At 37.1% G+C, this 22,517-nt stretch overlaps 1 protein-coding gene across 2 annotated transcripts; it reads right to left on the bottom strand.

Moving 5' to 3' along the window:
• Nucleotides 1-450: 450 nt before the first annotated feature.
• LOC124139692 (methenyltetrahydrofolate synthase domain-containing protein-like) lies at nt 451-20,581 on the bottom strand. Of its 2 annotated transcripts, XM_046506955.2 has the most exons (9): nt 20,421-20,581; nt 17,028-17,301; nt 15,253-15,264; nt 12,879-12,982; nt 10,639-10,752; nt 9,735-9,848; nt 9,244-9,334; nt 8,441-8,766; nt 451-4,731 (listed from the first exon to the last, which is right to left on the bottom strand). In XM_046506955.2, the coding sequence occupies exons 2-9, from the start codon at nt 17,263-17,265 to the stop codon at nt 4,153-4,155; spliced, it is 1,578 nt and encodes a 525-aa protein (XP_046362911.2). In that variant the 5' UTR covers nt 17,266-17,301; nt 20,421-20,581; the 3' UTR covers nt 451-4,152. The 2 variants fall into 2 exon arrangements, with proteins under 2 accessions (XP_046362911.2, XP_046362912.2); XM_046506956.2 differs by lacking the exon at nt 15,253-15,264.
• Between the last annotated feature and the right edge of the window lie 1,936 nt (nt 20,582-22,517).

The raw sequence follows: 22,517 nt of genomic DNA, 5'->3' as shown, positions 1-22,517 counted from the left end.
TTGGCGACGTTTCGGAATGATCATTGGTGATTTGATAAACCACAGATACTCATTACAACCCTTGTGCTGTTTTTGTTTTTGAATTTTCTGAGTAAATAATCAATATTTAGATTTAAAAAAAATACATGCTATAAATAGTGATTCATAAAAATATCTAAAGTAGCAATATTTATGTTCCTTAGGGTAAAGACATCACTGCAGGGGAAGCTAAGAATGAGCTTCACACATTGTTCCAATGAGGGGAATCAAACACAGGTCTTTAGTGTGATGAGCAAATGACTGAATGCTGGTGCTACCCTACTGATCCATATTTATACTTGGACCCAGGACATCATTGTGATGATCATGAACAAATGCTTTAACCACAACAGCAACGTTGTATGTTACCTTTATATCACTCATCATACAACTGAATCCAAAGCCTGTGGACATGTGACAAATATGCTAGGGTAAAATAAGGAACTTTATTCACAAATGATATCAAATATAAATAAGATAACATTCAATTACATTAGAAAATCATCTAAATGACACAGTATTGCTTACAATGATTGCAACTTGCACCATTCTCTTTCCCGTAAGCCTGTGTACAGCATTAACAATTCCAATGTAAATTCTCAAATAATAGTTCTCAGCCCTCTACCATCCAGTGCCCATGGTTTCTGATAGCTGTGTTGATGTAAAATTTCAAAAGTGATATTCAAGCAATTACTGTGAGTACAGGGAAGAACAGTGTGGAAATAAAATGGAACTGAATAAGTCTGAAGACCCTCCACCAAGAACTACCTCGTATGCTTTCCATTTATTCCACATTGAATCTTGACATGAATTCCCTGTTAAAACAAGTTGTTAGACCCATATGGGTTAACTCAGTAATTCTTGAGTGCCAGACCAGTATCATCACCATTGAGCCTGGATTGTTGTGGGTGTGTCTCACATAACGGACAACAAAAAGGCATTCATATCGATGCCAACGTTTTAGAAAATGAAAAAGCGAATTATTAATTTTCTATTTAATTTAATACTAAAAAGTTTAATGCAGCAAATGATCATTGAAAGTGTTGCAAGAATGTCAAACAAATACTGTCAGAAAGTGCGTAAATTGTATCATAGTAATCATTCTCTAACAAGAAATGAAAATATCGAGCTCTTGGTAATTTCCAAAGGATTTAGAAGCAATTAGCCACATCAAACCATGCAATTTTGTAAAATATATTCACATAAAGTTGAGAAATGAACACTTATTCAGTGTAGGTTAATAAACTAAAATGACCATGAAATAAATATTTGGTTACATCATATCTGTTCACTCAGCTAATGTTAAAGCTTCTCAAATTGGTTCTACATGAAGGACTATGGTTGATTATTGTTAACATTCACAACTCATGCATCTATGTAAAGAAATTCCAACAAACTTGAAGCCTTTCAGCTTCCATTTCTCTAATATTAAATCAGTTTCTTCAACCAGCACACCATGTCCAAAATATGTTGATTTTGAAAAGTACATTTCGTTTATTCAAAAAAGAAATTTTGTCCTGACATGAGAAGTCCACAACAAACACCAAGAAAATGTAGTTGTCAGGCACTGAAGAGTAGGGTGAATAGTCATTTCAAAATACCCGAAGAAACTGAAATGATGGCAAATTGTCTATGAGAAAATGTATGTATGTTATTCTGCCTCCAGGCTGCCTATAAGATAGTTGCACTTTGTTATGTACTCAACAATCTCACACTTCAATAAGGAGATTTCCACAGCATAGACACTTCATACTGACATTAGTAAAAACCTGAATACAGATTAAACTGAATCGGAAGGTCACAAAGCATGAACTTCAGAGATAGTAGTTAACCATCTAACTAGATGCAGTCTCAATTGAAGAGAACGTCAGATGACTGAGTACATATTCAGCACCACATTTTGTGAACACACAATTAGTACACAGGGTAGATGGGGGATGATACAACTTTGGATCACTATTTCAACAAACAATTTCTCAGCAAAGCAACTGTTTCCGCAATGAAGATAAACAAGTGAACCCAAACAAGCTTAAGTAGGTTTTGCCAATGTGAAAAAATGTAACTTGAAGCCTCCATCTATCACCCTACTTAGAGAAAAATGCACTGCATTGAAAAGTGAGGTTGAAAAATACTAAATTAATTTTCATTGATTAAGGCAAACAGATGTTTTTACAGTGGAAGACAATTGGTCATATTTAAAACAAATATGATAAACAACCTTGACATAATTTCTTCCATATTATGGCAAACTTGTGACCAATAATTTCTAAGTGATGACAGTGACATTCGAGACTTCATGACAGGTTTCCATGAGTGAACAGAAAAAAGGTAATAAACTGTAAGTGACCCATATACCATTGTGAAACATTTTACTCTTATTTCATAATTATTTTGTAAATAATGATGAAGGCATCAGCACTGATTTTATTAGACATACAAGTTTTCGATAATCCTTTTTAAGAGAAAAAGATATTTAAAATATCAATGGATTTTTCCAAATATAAAATTCTGTAGGTTTATTGGGATATGTAAACAGTAATTGAGCAGTTCCTGTGCATGTTTGAATGCTACCTTTCTCAAAAAATATCTTGGCAATAAAATTTTGAAACATGTTAATTCAAAATTTTAACATTTTTACATTTCATTTGTCTCATTTACAAACATTATCTCACAAACTGAACATATAAACAACAACCCTGTTTTGAAAAGGATTGGAACTAAACACATTCAACAATACATCCAAATACTGTAAGAAAATCCTTCAGAGGCACCTAAAACAAATTTTCTTTTTGGCCTCTATCATGTCTATAGATAAGTGATTCTATGACATTCATGTGGTCAGGGGGAACAAAATGCCTATGAACACACGTTTAGTAATGTAATAACAAACAATCAAATAATGTGCTGGCATATCCATGACGAATATGTAAACAAGCACAACTGTTTAACAACAACATAAATTATGAAATTCATTCATTGCTAAATGATCAGATTCCAAACATCTCCACACTCTCATTGTACTGCATTTATTTATAACAAACCAGACACACTCACATAACCAGGATGCATATTGACCCAGAACCATCAAAAACTAGCATATATTGTGCATCAGTGTCATGTAGATCAGGCCATTTAGAATGAAGTCATCAAAATCTTGTTTGAGAGGTAAACATATTAACCTTATAAACACGTGAATATTTTAACCATTTCTTAAAAAAATTCCTGTCAGCAAAGAGTCTGCTCATGAAATTACTAAGTTATAAAGAAATGAAGTACATATTGCTGGAATGGAGTTGACAAAATATTGTATAATTTTCTAAGTTTGCATAAAGCGTAACTTCATGACACGCAAATAGTATGTGTGCAAATTATGCAGTGACTTCGTTAATGGCAATATCTGCAATTAACGACATACAAGTAAAACTCTTACCTGAGTTTATGTAATCATGGTATGGTAACTATAATATTTTAAATTCTACAAACTGAAAAATGTCCATTAACATGTTGCAACATATGATATGCAATATATTGTACACAGGCCAAACCCTGAAACCGACAAATAGAATCATGCAACAGCTAGATTTTCTGCTTCAACAAATGCAAGAAAAAACATAACAGGAAATAACATAATACACTTTTCTCTCCATCCTTCCAAAGGCATAAACCCTAGAAAACATTAAGTGAAGAATATATCATGTTTCTGCAATGCATCTGAGTGAAGCTTTCTAGATGTTTGATCTTATTGTCCAACTTCAGGTTTCAACCTTATCATCAAACTACATAAGCCTTCAGTGCTAAACAATTCATTAGAACTCACTAAACAAGATATCAAACCTTTGCCCATAATCTAAAATAAAGAGAACAGATCCTCTTTCAAGAGTGTTAAAACGACCTTTCTTTGAAAATATAACTGTCAAGGATCGTGGTACTGGCTCTTTTCAACAAAAGGAAAGTTTTCTGAAATACCTCACTGACATATGACAAGCTATTTTTTCTGATACAATATCTAAAATATTTCAATGAGGCTTCAGTTGAATTCAACATATTAAAAGGACATTCTGTCCAAGTGGTTAAAACTTGGATCCATTAACAGTTACATGAGTAAAGAATCGACTGTACATACAATCAATCGTTTTAGTCGCTGCCTGCATCATTCACTTCGCCATCAGCTTCGTTTTCATTTCTACTGTCCTCATCACCACGATTACTCCTTGCGAGCTCCACCTTAATTTGACGCCCTCCAAGGTCAAGGTCTTTCAAAGCTTGAATGGCTTCTTCTGCTACATCGATGTTAGAAAACTGGAGGAAAGCATGGCCACTGCCACCATGCCATACAACACGCAGAGGTTGAACACTACGATCGTGTATCTTCTCCTTGAACTCACTCACACGCAGTGACCGAGGTAGCCCACCTACATAGATGGATGGATCATGTGATCTTCGATTAATACGACCTCTTCGGGCTGAATTACGAGGACGCCTTCCCTGACCCTGGCCCTGACCCTGACCCTGGCCTTGACCTTCTCCTTCCTCTGTCTGCTCTTCTGATTCAGAATTCCTGACGTCATTGCTCCTGCGCCTTGGGCGGCGGTAGTTGTTGCGGTAGCGACGTCTTGGTGGACCACGGCGCCGGTAGGAGTTCTCATCATTTTCGCGTTTTTCTTCCTCTGGTTCATCATTGATATAGTCTTCACCATCATCTTCTTCCTGACCCTGCACACAAACATTAACCTTTTAATGATTGAAGATAATTCCAAGCTATATCCTTAATTTATTTGTCTTATACTGCAGTCAGCAACATTCTTGCTACTTTGCAGCAGTATCTAAATAATCAAGTTGTGGTCAAACTAGTGGATGACATCAACTTCCTTACAAGCAATGTTCATTGTCTAACCTGTTTTAGCCCTGATACCCAATGGGCTTTAGCCACATTATGGCAGCCTGTTACAAAATTCTAGCCACATCATGACTGCCTGTTGCAGCATTCTACCTATACAACATATTATGGATGCACATTATAAAATTCTAGACATATGGAGGGATGGTGAGGTGAAATGTTGTTTAACATCGCGTACAAGATTACTGCACGGCCACATAGCGACATGTATGCACATGTGGGTGTGCGGCTGTTTGTATCAGTCTGGACTAATTCTGATTTAATAGTGCTAGCCCACTGAGATACCATGCCACAGTTTAACATGAATACCCCACTCAGACACAAATATACTGACTCCGAGCCGACCAATCCTTGTTTTAGCCCCTTAATGCAGAGCGCCAATTACATTACAACAAGTACCATCTTTTAATGTCTTTTGCTGGGCATGGAAGGAAGATGCATGATACAAAATTCTAGCTAAATTATGTCTACCTACATTTTAGCTATAGCACAGATGCCTAGCTACATCACAACCGCTGAATAAAAAAATGGGTTTGTTACACAGGCTATGGTCTTCATGAGAAAAAGGCACTGTCAAATAAGGAAATGTATTTTTGAGGGTAAAAATATCATTTATGCTTATCCTGACTCATATACTGATAGCTTATCTCATTTCTGAAAATGGTAATGGAAACTTCCTGTGCTGTGTTCCCGGAGAACAGAAAAAAACCCATCTCAACGCACTGCCGTACCTCAAAATGCGCACTGGAACAACATGACCAAGCCAGTTGACTTGTCACTCTCTCCATTTTCTTACTTAACGGTCTGAAACACATCTGGGGAGAGAGGGAAGGGTTGGGAGGGTACTCTAGCGTATGAGTCAGGATTAGCATAATTGTATTTATACCCTAAAACATACATATTTTACCTTTTCCTGACTCATACTAAATACTTGTTTCTGACAGTTGGTGGTGGGTTCACCAGTATGTGTGATTCAGTTGTGACCTGTTCAGTAAACCCTATGGGAAGGAGGTAAGACATTGCATTGGTTCTTCTTCTGCCCAGGTGAGGCACCACATCCTTTTTGGTGAAAGGGAGCAAATATAATGATTTTGTGGATTTGGTAAGCATGGTAAGACTTTGATAAAAATTAATTCCCATTTCCCTCATTTTAGTGTCAAGAGAAGGATATAAATGTAACACAATCGTTATCACTCATGTTTGAATTACAAAGTAAAACAGGGGAGCATGGACTCTCTGTCAGTGGTTATGGAACAGTAACAAGTCTATGTGATTGAGGGCCAGTGTATTGTAATCTATCTTCTGGTTGGTATATCTTCTGTGGTGATATCTCTGAGATAATGATTTACAAAGACGGTGTCAGATCTCCAGAAACAACCTTCCATAATGGTCGGGATGAAGCAGTTACCATGAAGGAAGCCATAGCTCTGACTTTGTGAGGGTTGTATGCTGAAGGAGGGACTAACCCTGCTGCCCTATAGGCTCTGAGAATAACAGCTCTTATCCTGAAGGAGATAGTTGTTCTGGAGACTTCTGATGAAGCATTCCTTGTCTTCTGGAGACTGATACATAATGCCCTGACTGTGCATAATGACAAGTCTTCAATGTCTTCTGCTAATATATAGATAGAGAGAGAGAGAGAGATAGAGAGAGATAGAGAGAGAGGGAGGGAGGGAGGGAGTATCCTTCCTGAGAATGTTCGATACAAAGGTGTCTTCCAGGATATCCCCCTTCTTCCAGTATTTGGCCAACCTACCAACTATTGTTGTACTTAAACGCGGTTGGGGGTGGAAGTTCCCAGTCTTCATTGATTGGCACGGGAACCAATGGGTCCTCGGCCACAACATGGTCACGTGGTCTATGACAGGCAGACATCTTGCCTTCTCTGGAACATGTGGATGGCTTGTTTTTGGCTTTCTAGATTCCAGAAAACAGACTCTTGAGCCAAGTTCTCTGCATAGATTGTTCATACAAAAACTATGATAGAGTTTATGGTCTGAATTGACTTGATTAACATCTGATCCTTTGAGTCCTGGACTATGTCTATCTTGACACTACGAGACATAGCAAGGCCTAAGAAGGGAAAGTCTAGTGGTGGTATCCTGCTGACCTAGCTATTTATTTTTTACCCTATAAGTTCTGCTCTTCAAGTACAACATTATAGTCAAGTCCTTATAAACTCCCGGAGCTTGGAGAAATGGTGACATGACATGCATGGGCAACTTCTCAGCATTGAATGAAAGAGTTGGTAGTCCCTGGTTCCTTGAAGTTATAGCAAAGGAAGCATCTAGGTTCTTTGCAACTTGGGAGATTGGTTTAATCGGTGGGATGGTTAAAGTATCCTGATAGGTATCAGTAGGGGAAGAATCCCAGACAAAGACATGGGGAGACTATCTGTAATCCAAGCATTAATTCATGGTCTTCATAAATAGAGGGATATTCCTCCAAATGTGATGACTTTTCTAATCTTGGCACCAACACATCCTCTTCTTGAAGGAACTAAGATGTATTGGGGATTGGACCCGTGGAACAATGGTGAGAAATCTGAGAGGTCTCATCAGAAATTGACGTTGATGAGTATGCTGCGCACAGGGCTTATTCATTACTTGATGCTGTTGCATAGCTAGTAGTACTTGTTATATAACACTGGCTACTAGGTCCATATTAGAGAACGATGTAGGAAATGAACCCTGCGGGAAGAACGCAGGCTGGGTGAACGCTGGAGGCTCTGTGAACTGTGAAGGTAGGGTGCTGAACGAAGGCCTGAATCTGTGCCTGTCTGCCGCTGCATGAAGGACTGGTCCTGCATGGATGACTGAGCCTGCCGTGATGCTAGGGGGTTCACGAATGTCTGAGGCTGCATGTATCTTTCTTCTGCGCTGTGGAAGTTGACTTTGTTGACCCCTTCACGGATGATGATGGTAAGGGCTTCGTAGATGTAATCACATTCGCGAAGATATGAGTGGGTGGAGCCGACTTTGATGAAGAGGAAGAAGAGCTTTCTTTTTCGCACAGGCCAGTAGACTTAACGGCATGGAAGACAAACTCTGTGAAGGGTTGAGTGGAAGTCTGCAAAGAAGGAAGTTCAAGGATGGCTCGGATTACGATGCACAGAATAAAAAGTTCCCAACCAGCTCATTTATGCAAAAATTAGAGATTGACAAGTCAACCAGCTTGAACACATGGTTCTGGAACAGGGTGCCCTTGAGTAAGATGGGTTTTTTCCATTCTCCAGGATCCCAGCACCTTTTTGGAAATGAGATCAGATAAACATAAGGTAAAATTTCTACATTTGTGAATGAGTGAGTGAGTGAGTGAGTGAATGCTGTTTTATGCTGTTTTATGCTGATGTCAGCAATATTGCAGCTATATCAATGCAGTATGTATTACTAAGTCAAGAAGAGACAAACCAGTGGCTCACAGAATGAGATATGATCCATGCCAGCATAGTACACAGACACACAATCAACCACATAAAAATGTAGGAATTCAGGAATGGGGAAATAAATCACGAAAGTAGACTACCTTCAGCCTAACATCGGTGCCCAGTTCACGCTCCCTCTTCCTCAGAAGTTTCAACACGGGAACTCGATTCAGCTTGTCACGATCAAGTTTGGACCAAATGATGCCAGTTGGCTTTGGTTTGGTGCAGTTTGTCTTGATGATCTCTGTTGGTGTTACAATGTAGTCAACTGTCAGATCGTGTTCCTCCACAAGGCGCTCAGGTATGCTGATAACTTGGTGGTCATGAACTGTGGTAACCACAACTGTATTCTCATTCACAGCACCCATCGTTTTCATCATTGCAAACTCCAGGTCAGCAAATCCTTCTCCTTTTCCAATACGGTAACCTAGCAACAGAACCAAACCAGTGAGATACTATTCAATACAACCAAAAGTGTAATTCAATTTCTCCTTTTTGTCTTCATTTACTAACATAAAGGTCACTTAAGTAGTTCAAGCAAACAGAACAGATCCTATTGCAGTAGTGAAATCATATGCCTGGTTCAAACTGACTATTTTATTTCCAAGGCAAGTCCATATTGCAAAGCTATATCTTGCCACATGTGTTTGGCACCCATTCTTTCAAAATTTGTTATGCAGCTGGTATGCAGTTGATGTTAATATCAAAGGTAAGTTATGTCACTTTAACTCACTCCCAATTTCAGCCCCCTACCTCAAATACAAATATAATTTAAACAAGGTGGGCAACAGATCCCACAGCTTTTTTCACAGTACCTATTTGTGTGCGGTAAGCATTAGCAAATGGTTCAATCACTAGGCAACAAATACTGCCTGTCTTTGGTGCCCACCACCCAAAATCTCACCTTCCCTGGACACTCCTACAGAGCCAATGATGACCAGATCGATTTTTACAGCATCATCAAGTCCAATGGGTGTGCTGTATTCACGAACTCCCTACAAAAGAAAATCATAAGCAGTGTCATCATTGTTCATTTCAGCAGAACATAACATGTCCACTGTTCTTCCTGCCCAAGTACCTACACTGCACTGGGGTGTAATTTGCCCTACAGCATTTTTTTACAAGTGGTAACGTATCAAATTTATCAACACGACAAATAGGCAAAACAAGAACCACCGTGATATGGTTGGAATGGTTTCTGAAAAATTACTTACAGGGAACATTTTGGTTTACAAGGTTAATGACAATGAGTAAATGGTTCAATTGTTAGTTAGTGAAACTAGCCATGAACTTTCTTTCTGCTGACATTTTTTTTACTTTAATTTTCTTTTCACAGATATCTCAAAAGTGGCACTAAAAATGGCTTGGCCCTTGATATGTTCCATGACCACGAACCTGTGAGGTAGAGCATGTTCTCAGGATCTCCTTGTTGCAGTCAGCTGGAGGAGTGATCTTGTTGAACAGTCCTTCTCTAAGCCTTGGGGTAGGCACAAGCAGTGTCTTTTCCGACTGAAACACATCATCAGTTGTAGGGGGTGCAAATGAGAGTATGAGTTGCAGGGAGAGTGTATGGATTGTAGAGCAACTGAGTGGTGGTATGGGATGTAGGGTGTGTGAATGAGAGAATAGATTGTAGGTGCATGAGTGTAGGAAAGAGTATTGACTGTAGGGCAATTGAGCGAGGGTATGGGATGTTGGATGAGAATGAAAGTGCACAAGTGAGGGAATTGATTATAGGCCAATTGTTTGTTGTTTAACTACCATACTCAGCAATATTCCTACTATTTGAAAAAGGTTTGAATCAACATCATCAAAGTATGATGACATCCTATAAACAAAGTCACCGAGTCTGACCACATGGTCCATTTGCCTAATACGACCAGCATAAGTTGGTGCAAGTTTGTGGTTTGTTTATCTGTTGTTTAATGCCGCACTCGGCAATATTCCAGCTAAATAATCAAGTCTGGAGCAGACAATCCAGTGATTTATATCATGAGCATCGATTCCAAGTGTGTGGTAAATCTTCATCCTATGTAAACAGCTCGCAGGGGTTTTCATATGAGGTGAAATACTGTCCACTACAAATACTGCAACTTGCTGTCAATTAGTGAGAGTCTTACAGCTAACTGCTGCCTACCTTGGTAAATGTTAATGTCTAGTCAATTACACTACCTGCATCTATCTCTAAAGCAAGATCTTCCTCCCAGATGTGTGCAATGACCCATGCTGAAAATTCAATCCTTGCGAAATTCACTTCATCTTCTGACTTTTAGACATGAAACATAAATTGATGCCCTACCTCCAGTGTGAAGAATCTGGCATCCTGCTGAGGCTTGTCAGGGTTAACCTTCACAACCTTGGCCACCTGGAACTCTTCAAGTTCTTTCACCTTCTCTGCAGCATTTACTGCTCCCTACAAAATATAAACACCAGCATCAAATACCATGAATACAGGTATTGTATCGCCATATGTTTTCTCCCAATCTATAGGTGATTTCATTCACAAACACCCAATAATGTCACTTAAAGAATTTTAATGTGCAGTATCAGTAAGGGCATTATTGTGAGGGATGACTGTACTCTAGTATAATTACAATCTTGTAGATGCACATGAGAACATGAGTTGACGCAAGATGCATCTCCTGTGGGGCATTTGTCTTTCACAAGCTAGAATCTCTAAAACATGGGTCTCCTGCATGCTTTCTTTGTAATAGGAATCAAAGTCGACCAGGTTAGTTTAAAAAAAATACATTGATTAGGCTACAAAAATAAAAATCTTTGTTCTCAGGCACCACCTGCATCATCATAAAGTGTGCAGCACATTTCGTTTTTATTTCCATTTAAAAAAAAACAAGAATAGCCTTAAATATTCAAAGTCCAATGGTAATCAAATACATGTACTGTACTCCAGTATTTTACTCATCAGGGAATACAATTATGATGATACTAGTTTGAACAACAACAACAAAAAAAACGCCTGCTGCACTGTATTTTCAAAAGCCATTGCCTGAGAACCGATTCTTTTATTATTATGTTAAGCCTTATCCATGTCTGAGAGTTTCTTTCTTTCTTTCACATTGTTCAGTAGGTGACTCAATTGCCTTGATCCCATAATGTTTATGTTGTGTGCCACTGTTGTGTTGTCTGTGGAGACCAGAACCTTAGTGCTAACCAAACATTATATCTTGAAGTAACTTCTATATCAGGTGCAAGTTATCTACTTTCTTCTGCCATCATTGAACGCTGTTCTGGTATGAGTTGTAACAGTTGGAGGTGGATTCCACTGCCATCAATGACCAACTTGTGTGAAAATTCAGTCCAAGGAACTCATTTCTTGGGTTCTTGTGATCACCATAACCATTTCGGCTGTAATGTGTCTTGTATCGAATGACGCTCAGTGACAACCATGTTTCAGTTGGAAAGAATTGCACACACAAAGTGAAGCGTCACTAAAAAACCCAGCTACTACCACAATATTCTAGAGTGCTGTCCACTGGTATGTTCATGACTGTACTGAATGAACAAGATCACACAATCAACTTGCACTGTTGCCTTTAACACATGTTTAACTCTCCTCAGTGCTTCCCAGCATGAGCTCATCCCACAGGAACTGTAAATACCTAAAGACGTCAATGGAAGCTACTGACATGTCGATACATCATTTAATATTGATCTTAGTTCTCTCAAAACAAGTCTTTAATCTGCCACCTACAGGAAACAATGTTACTCTGACAATCAGCAGTATTAGACTCCAACTGTTTAGTACTGGCAACAAATCAGTTAAGGTTAACCGGAGTGGCCACCATCCATGGTTGTTGAAACATCTTTTCATCTCCCCTCTATCTGAATGTCATAAGCCATAGCACCAATCCAAGGATGGAGTTGGCTCGGATGAGCATGCTGAGTATTGCATCCTGGGAAGGTGGTGGGAAGCCTGAGCCTGAGAATGGCATAGTAGTAGGCTGTGTGCCAAAAATGCATACTGCGAATTAAATAATCACTGCAAAATATAATGTCATAACCCTCAAAGAAGATATATGTCAAGTTTTGTTCACATAGAACGTAAAATAAGGTTAATGTTAAGGCCATAATTTCCTATAACACATGCATGTGTATATTCCCTGTATGATAAGGAAAATGACGGATCAGGGACAGATAACTAATTGGTTGGTGACCAATAGCAACAGGCACCCCCAATGTAAAAGAGGCAGGTTTGGGGCTCTGTTGTGTATTGAAATGAAGGAAATTGCAAGGTGTAGTGTCAGGATTAGAAATAACTTAAAACTTTAGTGGGTTCCTCCTCAATTCAAATACTGTAACAGGAAACCAACAAAACTTTTGATACAAACCATAAAGGATCCCCTTTAATTTTAAACAGGAATGAAGAATACATTTCAAACATTCAGTAATCATGTCTTGATGCCCAATACTCCGCTTCATTTTTCACTATTATTAGCACATCATATTACAGTATACAGTGTTATGACCATGCTTTGAAGGAGAAGAGCCATGTCAGATTTTCCTAAACCAGTTAGTTACCTTGAAATTTGGTATCCTGTGGTGCACCGGTCGGGGGAAGTTAGCCAGGTTGTGATCCTCAATAAAGTCCCACACCTGTTTCCTAATGCTCCATTTAGTCACCTCTGTAACAACATTGAAACATGCCATACAGACCTGCCTGTATGATTAATACCACAAAACAAAAGGTATGAAAAATACTTGTTTGATCAAATTGATGCAACTTGGGGGAAATCTTCATCTCCTAAATCAGTTTAAATGAACTGTTGATACATGTTTTGGTATTTCTAAATGCAACTTCAGAGGCATGCATTAACTGAACGTGACTATGAACATATCGTAGCTAGGTGAGAACTTATAGTAGCTAGTTGATAATTAAAATCTTGAAATGATATTGATATGGTCAAGGACTAGTGTCATCTTTCATTCTAGTGTATACAGAGGTATGTAGACATGTTTATTAGCTACAAATATATTACTTTTGTTAAAGTTTTTGAAGGTCAATGTGACAATTTTCAGAAGCCAAAAAAAAGAAGGAAATCTGAAGTTACTTCAGTAAAACATACAACAAAAAGATCCTGAAAAAATATTTTAAGACAATATTTTGACCTGTTATTATTTCTTTACAGCTCAGCTGTTCAATCGTTTCAAAGCCACCAGAGCTAAAATATTTTATTACTAGAATTAATTTTATTGTCATTCTGTTTTATAATATTTTACTATTATAATACAATCATCAGAGATGGCAATGCAACAAGTATGTAAAGTCAGACAAGTCATAAATTTGTGATACTGCTGGTAACATAGAAAACTGTTCAACGCTTATCGTGTAACTATGGCAACAAAGGGGATCTGGGTTAACACCATATGTTTTCTGTGAGCAACCAATACAAGTTAGGCCAGAGTTGTACATTTCTCAAAACATAATCTACAATTGAACATAAATTTGGAATTGGAGCAATTTGCATTAAAAGTAAGGATTACAAATAATTCAATAACAGATCAATGGTCTATAGAATCATTGCTGTTAATTTTTCTCCATGTTTTCCCAATCAGATAATCTATTAGAATATGCAAGATCCTAGGTAATCAATATGATCTAAGAAATATGAAACTAAGGCCAATATAATATGTTAGACTACAAACTACAATAGGACACCCTACACATGCAGCCCAGTATAACCCAATACTTCTTCACTTTCATATATCATTGAAATAGAAAACCTGATTCAGCATGTGCCATTATTGAATAAAGAATATCTGGTTGAGATAACCATGTGCAAAATAACATAATGTATTACAGACATATCGGTAAATCAATGATGATGTGTTTACACATACTTGCATATGTTGAAGATCCATATAAAAATACTTATGATACTATCCAAGTCTTTGGAAATGTTTCCAAGTTTACTATGATAACATTAAGAGTTGAATAACCTGATAACAGTACATAAAGCTTATACGTATGTATGAGAATTATCTGAGCATTGTTAAGGTAAAGTTTGTTTGTCTTATCACGTTGTTAATCCAATTTGAGATTAGCATTATTGCTACGACGCAGTGTATGACTGCATAGCTTTAATATCCTCAGCTAAACTGAATGTGGTAAAGTGAAAGTGAAGTGTTCTGCCTGATCCTGACATTAATGAAGGATTCAGTTACAACAGCAAGTGCATATAAAAAGGACACATAATGGACAGGTAAGGGTATTATGACTGATGTAACTACATGGACGAGAATACTGGCATTTTACCCGAAGTATTGTTATATATAGTCTCTTCATATGCAATTGTCACACATTGCATGCAACATTCAATTTTGTTTACTTAAATATACTTTATATTAATTTTTTTATATATTTCTGGTACAAATGTGGAGAAACACTATTGTGCATTTCTGGGAAAACTAAACCTGGAGTATTTGATGATGGCCCAGGCCTCCGCCCATATTGCTTTTATTACAACTAGAATTTCTTTTAAGCACATTTGGGTAAACTTGTCGATTACTGCTACAGCTAGAGTTTACCGTGTTTATTAACAAAGCATATTAAATTTTGATCTGTGATTTCTTATCTGACTACTGCCAGAAATCACAACAATAACCAACAAAGACTGAATAAAACAGAAAACTGTCAAAAATATTTCAGAATAAAAACAAACGACTAATTCAATATGAAATTCAATGTGACACATTGCAATTGCATGGACCAGCGAACCAAGTTTGTATGTATCCAGATGTTCATTTTAGTTGATTACAAGCCACAACCAACCAAATACGCTGGTAACCATAGTAAGAATGCATAATGAAAGATGCAATTAATGTTGTACAGAAAGAAGAGGAAAGAAAGACTAACTAAAGATGCCTCATCACCACACAAAAAAATGATCCCTACCTTGACCAGTACCTGTTAGGGTGGAAAAACACTTGGTGAAAAGGGAATCATGTATACATGGCATGTGAAGCATATGATTCACAGTTGGTAAACATAAGTGACATGGGAATTTGGAAAGTTTAACATGTGAATCAGAGATGATAGACAATTCATGAAACAGCAACAAAACATTGATATATACACAGCTAAGTATGTTGTAGGTCACTCAGACTTATTAACCAATCCAATGCAAACATTAATACTGGAATGTTTATTTGATTCCAGGAATGAATGACAAAGGGCCGGTGACAACAACCAAGATCTAGTACACAAATGTTAAGAAATCAGAAAAGTAAAGTATATGTGTTAAATGTTCACAATATTGACACCATGTTTCCTCACAGTGAAGAGGCAGAGTATCAGCAAATGAAGCCTGTTGAAGAACCCTTATGGACATTTGAAGGCTGATGCAAGATGGCATCATCAGTGCAACATTAATACTTGACATGAATAAAGCAGACAATGAGGAACAGCAGCTCACCTGAAGTTTGGGGCACCAGACAACAAATCAATTTGTACATTTCTAAATTGGCCTAAGTGACCATTCTTATCGCCTGATAATTTGGTCAGCAAAGTTTCAACACCAGTAACTCAATATCATTAAACTGGACTTGTAAGCTTCAGGCTTTATTACCTTGCAGTTTCAAAGGAGATACAAAAGAACAAAAAAGAAACAATTTCTAGCTTGAATTGACAGCTAGAACACAAGTCAGATTGTGTTGATACTTAACAAAAGTGTCAGGACAAAACAGTAAATTGTTTTTCCAATGGATCTAAATCACAAATGTACAAACATTTACAATGAGTGACATCTGAGCATGATATTGAAGTTGAAACCCATTCTGATGCACGGTGCTAGCGTTGTAAGAAATCCATAGAGGAATGTTGAAAGAACCAAAAGGAAGCAATTGTATCTTCCACACTTATATATGAACATGACGAAGGAGCACTGATGAAATTCCATGTTTTAATTAGCGGCTGATGACCGGTGTAATGATGTTGTATTGATGATATGACATTTTACGAAACATCAAAGTAGCCCCCAATTCAATTCACTTCACTTCACCACATTCCTTGTTGAAGTACACATTGTCCTACATGCTACAAACCTTGTTATGGCTGATATTTGGCTTTGAAATATTCTTACTACAAGTCTACCAAGAGCTGATCCCTACTGATTTTCATCCAAAAATGCTCAGATTTCTTTAAACTTGGGTACTGATATAGAATTCTATAACTAAAGTTGATATCATTACAATGTCCCAATACCATTTGTCTTTCAAATTTCTAACCCCGCATAGCAGAAAAAGACAAAATGAAATCTTGTGAAATTCTTAATTTCCTATAATGTTTGCAAGAAATAACAAGAAAATGGTAACCTCCTGAACATCCAGAAGGACCTTGATCCTTTCTGTCTGAGGCTGAATATGACCTAAAACAAGTAATGAAGTAAGTACAAAAAGCACATACCACTGTTTTGGTACTGAAGCCCTTTTAGGAGTATATCAGAATAAGGGACTTGACATTAGCCATGTTAGCTCAATTTTTTTAGCAATGAGAATTCAATTTTTTTGCGAAATTCATAACTGCTTTGAGGATGCATTTCTTTATAGTTTCTAGGGTATGTCAATGTAAACTGTTTAGCATGATACTAAACTTCAACTGAACATGGCAACATGTTAGAAATACCAGCACACCATTTAACAGAAACATGTTATCACTTTGTAGAGCTTTACCTTTCCCGATCTCGATAGGCTCAATGGGTCCCTCAGGCTCATCATTAGTGTTTCTTCTCCTTCGACGATTTCCTGGGTTCCTCCGTTGCCTGCGGTTCCCCCTCTTAGCTTGACCATCACCATCACCATCACCATCACCGCCTCCTTCTTCATTCTCCTGGTTCTCATCTCTCACCTCTTCATCTCGGTCATCAACTTCATTGTCGTTGATGGGTGCTTGTTTGTCAGCCTCTGACATCGTGGAGTGACGATGAATAAAGATTGGGAGCTTCAGCTGAAAAAGGTGGCAATACTCATAGATTTTGGATAAAAATCTCAAAGCTTCAGATTGATGTGAATACTTGCGTGTCTGGTTACCAGTGAAAATGAAATGCCATGTATCAGAATTACTGGGCAAAGGTGACACTTATTCAGTGATTTTGCTGGTGACAAATGGCATTATCATACCTCCAGAATGAGATCTTTTGAACTTGTTTTAATTCCTTTACAATGGCAGATTAAAACATGTCGGTAAAAATACTAAGAAAAATTTGTTGTAGCAGTATCACGAGGGGAACATGTGATATTAAGCATCCCTTGTTTTGATAATTAACCACAAGTCAGAGTCTCGTGGTAAAAACCTAATGCGGGATGCATAATACAACATGTTACCCCACATGATACTGCTACAACTTACAATGTATTTCATCTGAGAGGGAAATAAATTTCTCAGCAGGAGAATACTTTTCTTATGCCCCACTACAAAGAAGACGAGCTACAGATGGATTTTTGAGCGGGAGAATAAATCCCTTATACCCCGCTTCGAAGAAAAAGCTGCATGTACGCCTTTGTCGAGTCAATGGAAGTTATGTGACATAGCACAAGTTAACCTCAGCTCAATTGAACAGCTGATTTGTATCAATATTTTAATTTGTCTAAATTCTTTTACAATGGCAGATTAAAACGTGTACTTGGGGTACATGTGGAATAAAAACCTGTGCTCATGTGGTATAAAAACCTTGTGCTCATGATATAAAACCTAACAAGGGATGCAAAAAAACAAACCACATGTACAACTCGTGACAGTGGCACAACTTATATTAAGCCATTTTCAACATTTTCTCTCACTTTTTGATGTCATTCTTCTATATCATCAGTAAACAAGATTTATATAACTACGAACACTTTGAGTACCGATGTGAAGCCCTACATATTATGATATTACAAAGAAAATTAGTTGTCCAAGAACCATAATGTCCTATCTCCACTTTTACAGGTTTTGAGTAAATGATATTTAAAAATTTGAAGTTCTGTATAAGATTAACCTAAAAAACAACATGCATTTATTTCACATGAAACAAACAAATACAAATTTATTTACGTGTTTTCAAAGCAAAGGGAATCATCCATCTTCTCATTTACAGATATATGTTATTTTTTTGTAAGAGTACCAAAGAAGTTAGAACATTTGTCTTCAGATCCATACTTTTCTATTTCCATCAGTAAATCCAACTGGCACATTCTGATTATTCTTGACCAAAATTTCAACTCAAAGGAGAGATCACATACTTGAGACAGCTTATTGTAATGAAGTCATCACTGACAGATCACAAAATTCACTCCAAATGTTCACATTCGACAGTTGATAAATGATAACCAAATGGTGCTATCTCCAATTGATTTGGAACTATGGGGGTCCTATCTTGTCACATGACCTGTGTCAAGAATTTGATTGGACACATTGACATGGACATAGAACATTCTTGTATTAAGTAACTTATGGGTTTTAGGACACAGAATCACTGAAAAACTAATTTCCAGCAACAGGGGCTTCATGAAATTTACAACAATGTTAGAAAAGCACCCATTTGGAAAGAAAATGTAAAAACATCATTTTTGGTCAAATGTGGACATAGGACCAAATGTTTTCAGGGGTCAATAGCCCTTTGCCTATCCATGGGCCTTCAGATGGTGTACCAATAAAGTGTACATTTCAAGGTCACAATGAAATAACATTTCCATTTCATAAGAATCCCATTCATTTATATTATAGCAGGGATGAAATCTAAAATGATTCTCAACACTACTTGAAACACTGCGTCGTGTACACTGTCAGTATGCTACATATATATTAAAAGTAGAATTTCCTTCATCCACATTTGTTGTTAGTTTGCCAATCATGCCAATGATAGCCATGATAGCAGAATGGTAGAATTGCTTGGATTGAATTAATATCAGGAATTTATAATATCTCATTTAAATGTCCTGCCCAAACATGACAGGGCTCTGAACACGGGGCAGAATTTTTCAGTGAGAAAGACAGTGTCTTTTCAATTATGATTTCAATGCACTGAATAGATTGTTAATACTGTAACTTGTCATAAGAAATTAACATAAAACTGGTAACTGTTAAATAAATCAATAACCCATCAAATACTTGACATGCTTGAGTCGCAAACATTTTACACAACAGAACATAACAGAATAAAATTAAAGTCTTCAACATGTTTAAATGAATATTGATCATTTTTAAAAATAACGTAGGTGTGCACTGAGACTGCATTCAGTCATATCTAACTCATAAATCAATCTTAGAAACAAAATATATAAAAAATACTTCATACTAAATGCAAGACATTTATGAGTTAAAAAAAATGCCTGAACAAAACATGAAGAAAGTTGCAGTTCAAAATAATGAAGCTCAAATCATGACTGATGTTCTAAAGAATGATACAACTTTAGATTGACATTTATGGATGATTAACATTATTAATAAGTAACGTCATGGTCCTCAAGTGTTAATATTACGGTTATCGCCTTCATCATAAAAAAAAATGGAATATTTGTAGTAACAGATTATCAATACAAAATATAGATATGCTTAACTTTCAATTTCAAACAAACTACCAAAAACCAACCCCCAAAACTTTTCACTGACTATTCAAAGTTTTGATTTGGCAAATCCAAGAGAAAATCTTAACAAAGACCTTCATTTCTCAAGGGCAGGAATTATTACGTCTTTTTTTGAGAAATAAATAAGTATATCCTTATGTGATAAGAATATGACAAGTTTGTTTTGATCGAGAATGGGCACAAAATAATCTTGCTCTGACGTCATTGTCAAGCTTCCATGTGACGTCACCAAACATCCACATGGCACGGCATGTTATGCAAAGCTCTAGTTGACAGACTTTTAAATGTTTACATTGTATGAATAAACAAACTATAACTATTTTGAATACACACTGTGGTATTTAGTGTGTATTAAACATGAGTAAGAGAAAGGATAGGTATCTGAAACTCGGACGAGTGGAGCGACCCACATCAACCGGCATCCATTGAATTTCTCGCCAGGTGAGGGTTTTTAAGAGCGCCCCAAAGGAGTTATTTCTACAAATGCGTTAAAAGTCATACTTATGTCTTATCTTGGTTGTTGACACAATCAGAAAATGGATATTCAAAAAGCGCTGCGCAACTTGTAACAGCTGACACTTCTACACGTAAGCAGATGCCGAAAGTTCTACTTTTGCAAGGAGGCAGCCATATTCTGTATCACGCGGAGTGAAAGTTGTTACAAAAAGTTGAACGCATCACGGTAGGGAAAAGAACTTGAAACGAACTGTAAATCGAAAAGAAGGAAGGGGAACATGATACAGTCATTATGTGAAGGTGTCGACAGTCTTCTTAGGAAGTTTATCTTTAGACATCGTAGAATATTGATACAAATATTTTCTCCTTTTCTTTGCGGATAATACCAAACGTTAGACGATATATTATAGCCTCAGGGACTGTCTCGTGACTCACAGCTTAGACCTTATACCTGTATATGGTCTCTGATCACAGGAATGAATTTGAAATAGTTGTTATCACATTCCTCTCACACATAAAAATTATAAACTTTTGGCGTTGTATTCCCACACGTAAAACTGTATTCCTATGCAAGATAAATAAAAGTGCCATATGTTCCAAACTTTTGGTATATTTATATTACTTTCATTTAGCCTCTTTGTATCATTTAGATGTTTTATGTTTTGTTGATATATTTAAGAATCAAATGTCTCGTGGTCGTTGTTTATCTTACAATAAAACACCGCTGCCCCCCTCGCGGTTTATTCTCCCTGCGGTGTTTTATTGTACTATAAAACAACGACCACGAGTCGTTTCTTATATGAGATATCAACATTATGAACAGCCTCTTTAAGGACGATGATAAAGTGTACAAGCTTTAACAATATTTACGCGTATTTATATAATAAATAAAAATTCCTATCAATACCTGCGATCTTGTCACAAGAGTTATATTCGTACCCATATTGTTTTAACTATATATGTATCAGAAATGTAACAACAACAATTATAAAAACAATAACAATAATTAAAATAAAACAAAAACGAATACTACCATAAAGTATGATAGTGGTTGTGATGATTTGATGACAAACAGTGTGTTAGGCCATACCGAAATAGCTACCCTGAGTAAAAGCGGGAAAATGCCAGTGCGATATAAATCAGTTTAACAATATTTCATGTCCAACTAATTAACGCCCAGGAACGCCTGGACAAAGTCAAGAAGTGATGGGGAAAGTCACGGAGAATGATACCAAATATTCATAAAGTTTTACCTAGTTTTACCTACATAATTGTGTTCTTGTATTAATTTTTATAAAGTGCCATTAACGAGGGGGGTCCACCCCTCACCTAAAACACACACACACACGTTATCTCCAACCCTCCTATTCTTTAACTTAGCATAGAATTTCTCTCGCTATATATGTGTGTATACACACACACACACACACACACACACACACACACACACACACACACACACACACACACACACACGAACACACACACACGTTATCTCCAGCCCTCCTATTTTTTAACTCAGCATAGAACGTTCTGGGTGTGGTACTGGACAGCTGTCCAAACTAATAGCTGGAAACTGATAAGTGCAACGTGAAACAACAGCTGTATAGTACGCAATCAGCATAACTATTGAGAGTGAAAATAAATAAAGTCCCATAGGATGCAATTACATCATATAACCGTTTTATTTATGTCCAATGAAAGTAGCATGCATGTAACACTTCTGCTGAAGAACAAGAACAGTTCGCGTAAGTATTCACAAATATTTATATAATACATATTTCAGTAGTCACCCATGACTTACAAATAGAAACACCCAAGTACACCCCTGCTGAAATATACGCAAATGTATTATTATGTAGAACGAATACACACACACACACACACACACACACACACACACACACACACACACACACACACACACACACACACACACACACACACACACACACACACACACACACACACACTTCCTTTGGAACGTCCTTTGTTTCAACTGCGAATCTGGCAGGGGTTCTTTCGTTTCACTTTGAAGTTGCTATTTTAAACACTGCTCAGTAAACTTTTGAATGGAGCTGAGAAAAACTATTGCCAGTCGATATTTGAAATATGTTGTTTTCTGTTATGATGAAAAAGTGC

The sequence above is a fragment of the Haliotis rufescens genome, unplaced genomic scaffold (assembly GCF_023055435.1).
Source record: "Haliotis rufescens isolate VD_foot unplaced genomic scaffold, xgHalRufe1.0.p SCAF_1, whole genome shotgun sequence".
NCBI lineage: Eukaryota > Metazoa > Mollusca > Gastropoda > Lepetellida > Haliotidae > Haliotis > Haliotis rufescens.
This window is presented reverse-complemented; position numbering and strand designations above follow the sequence as displayed.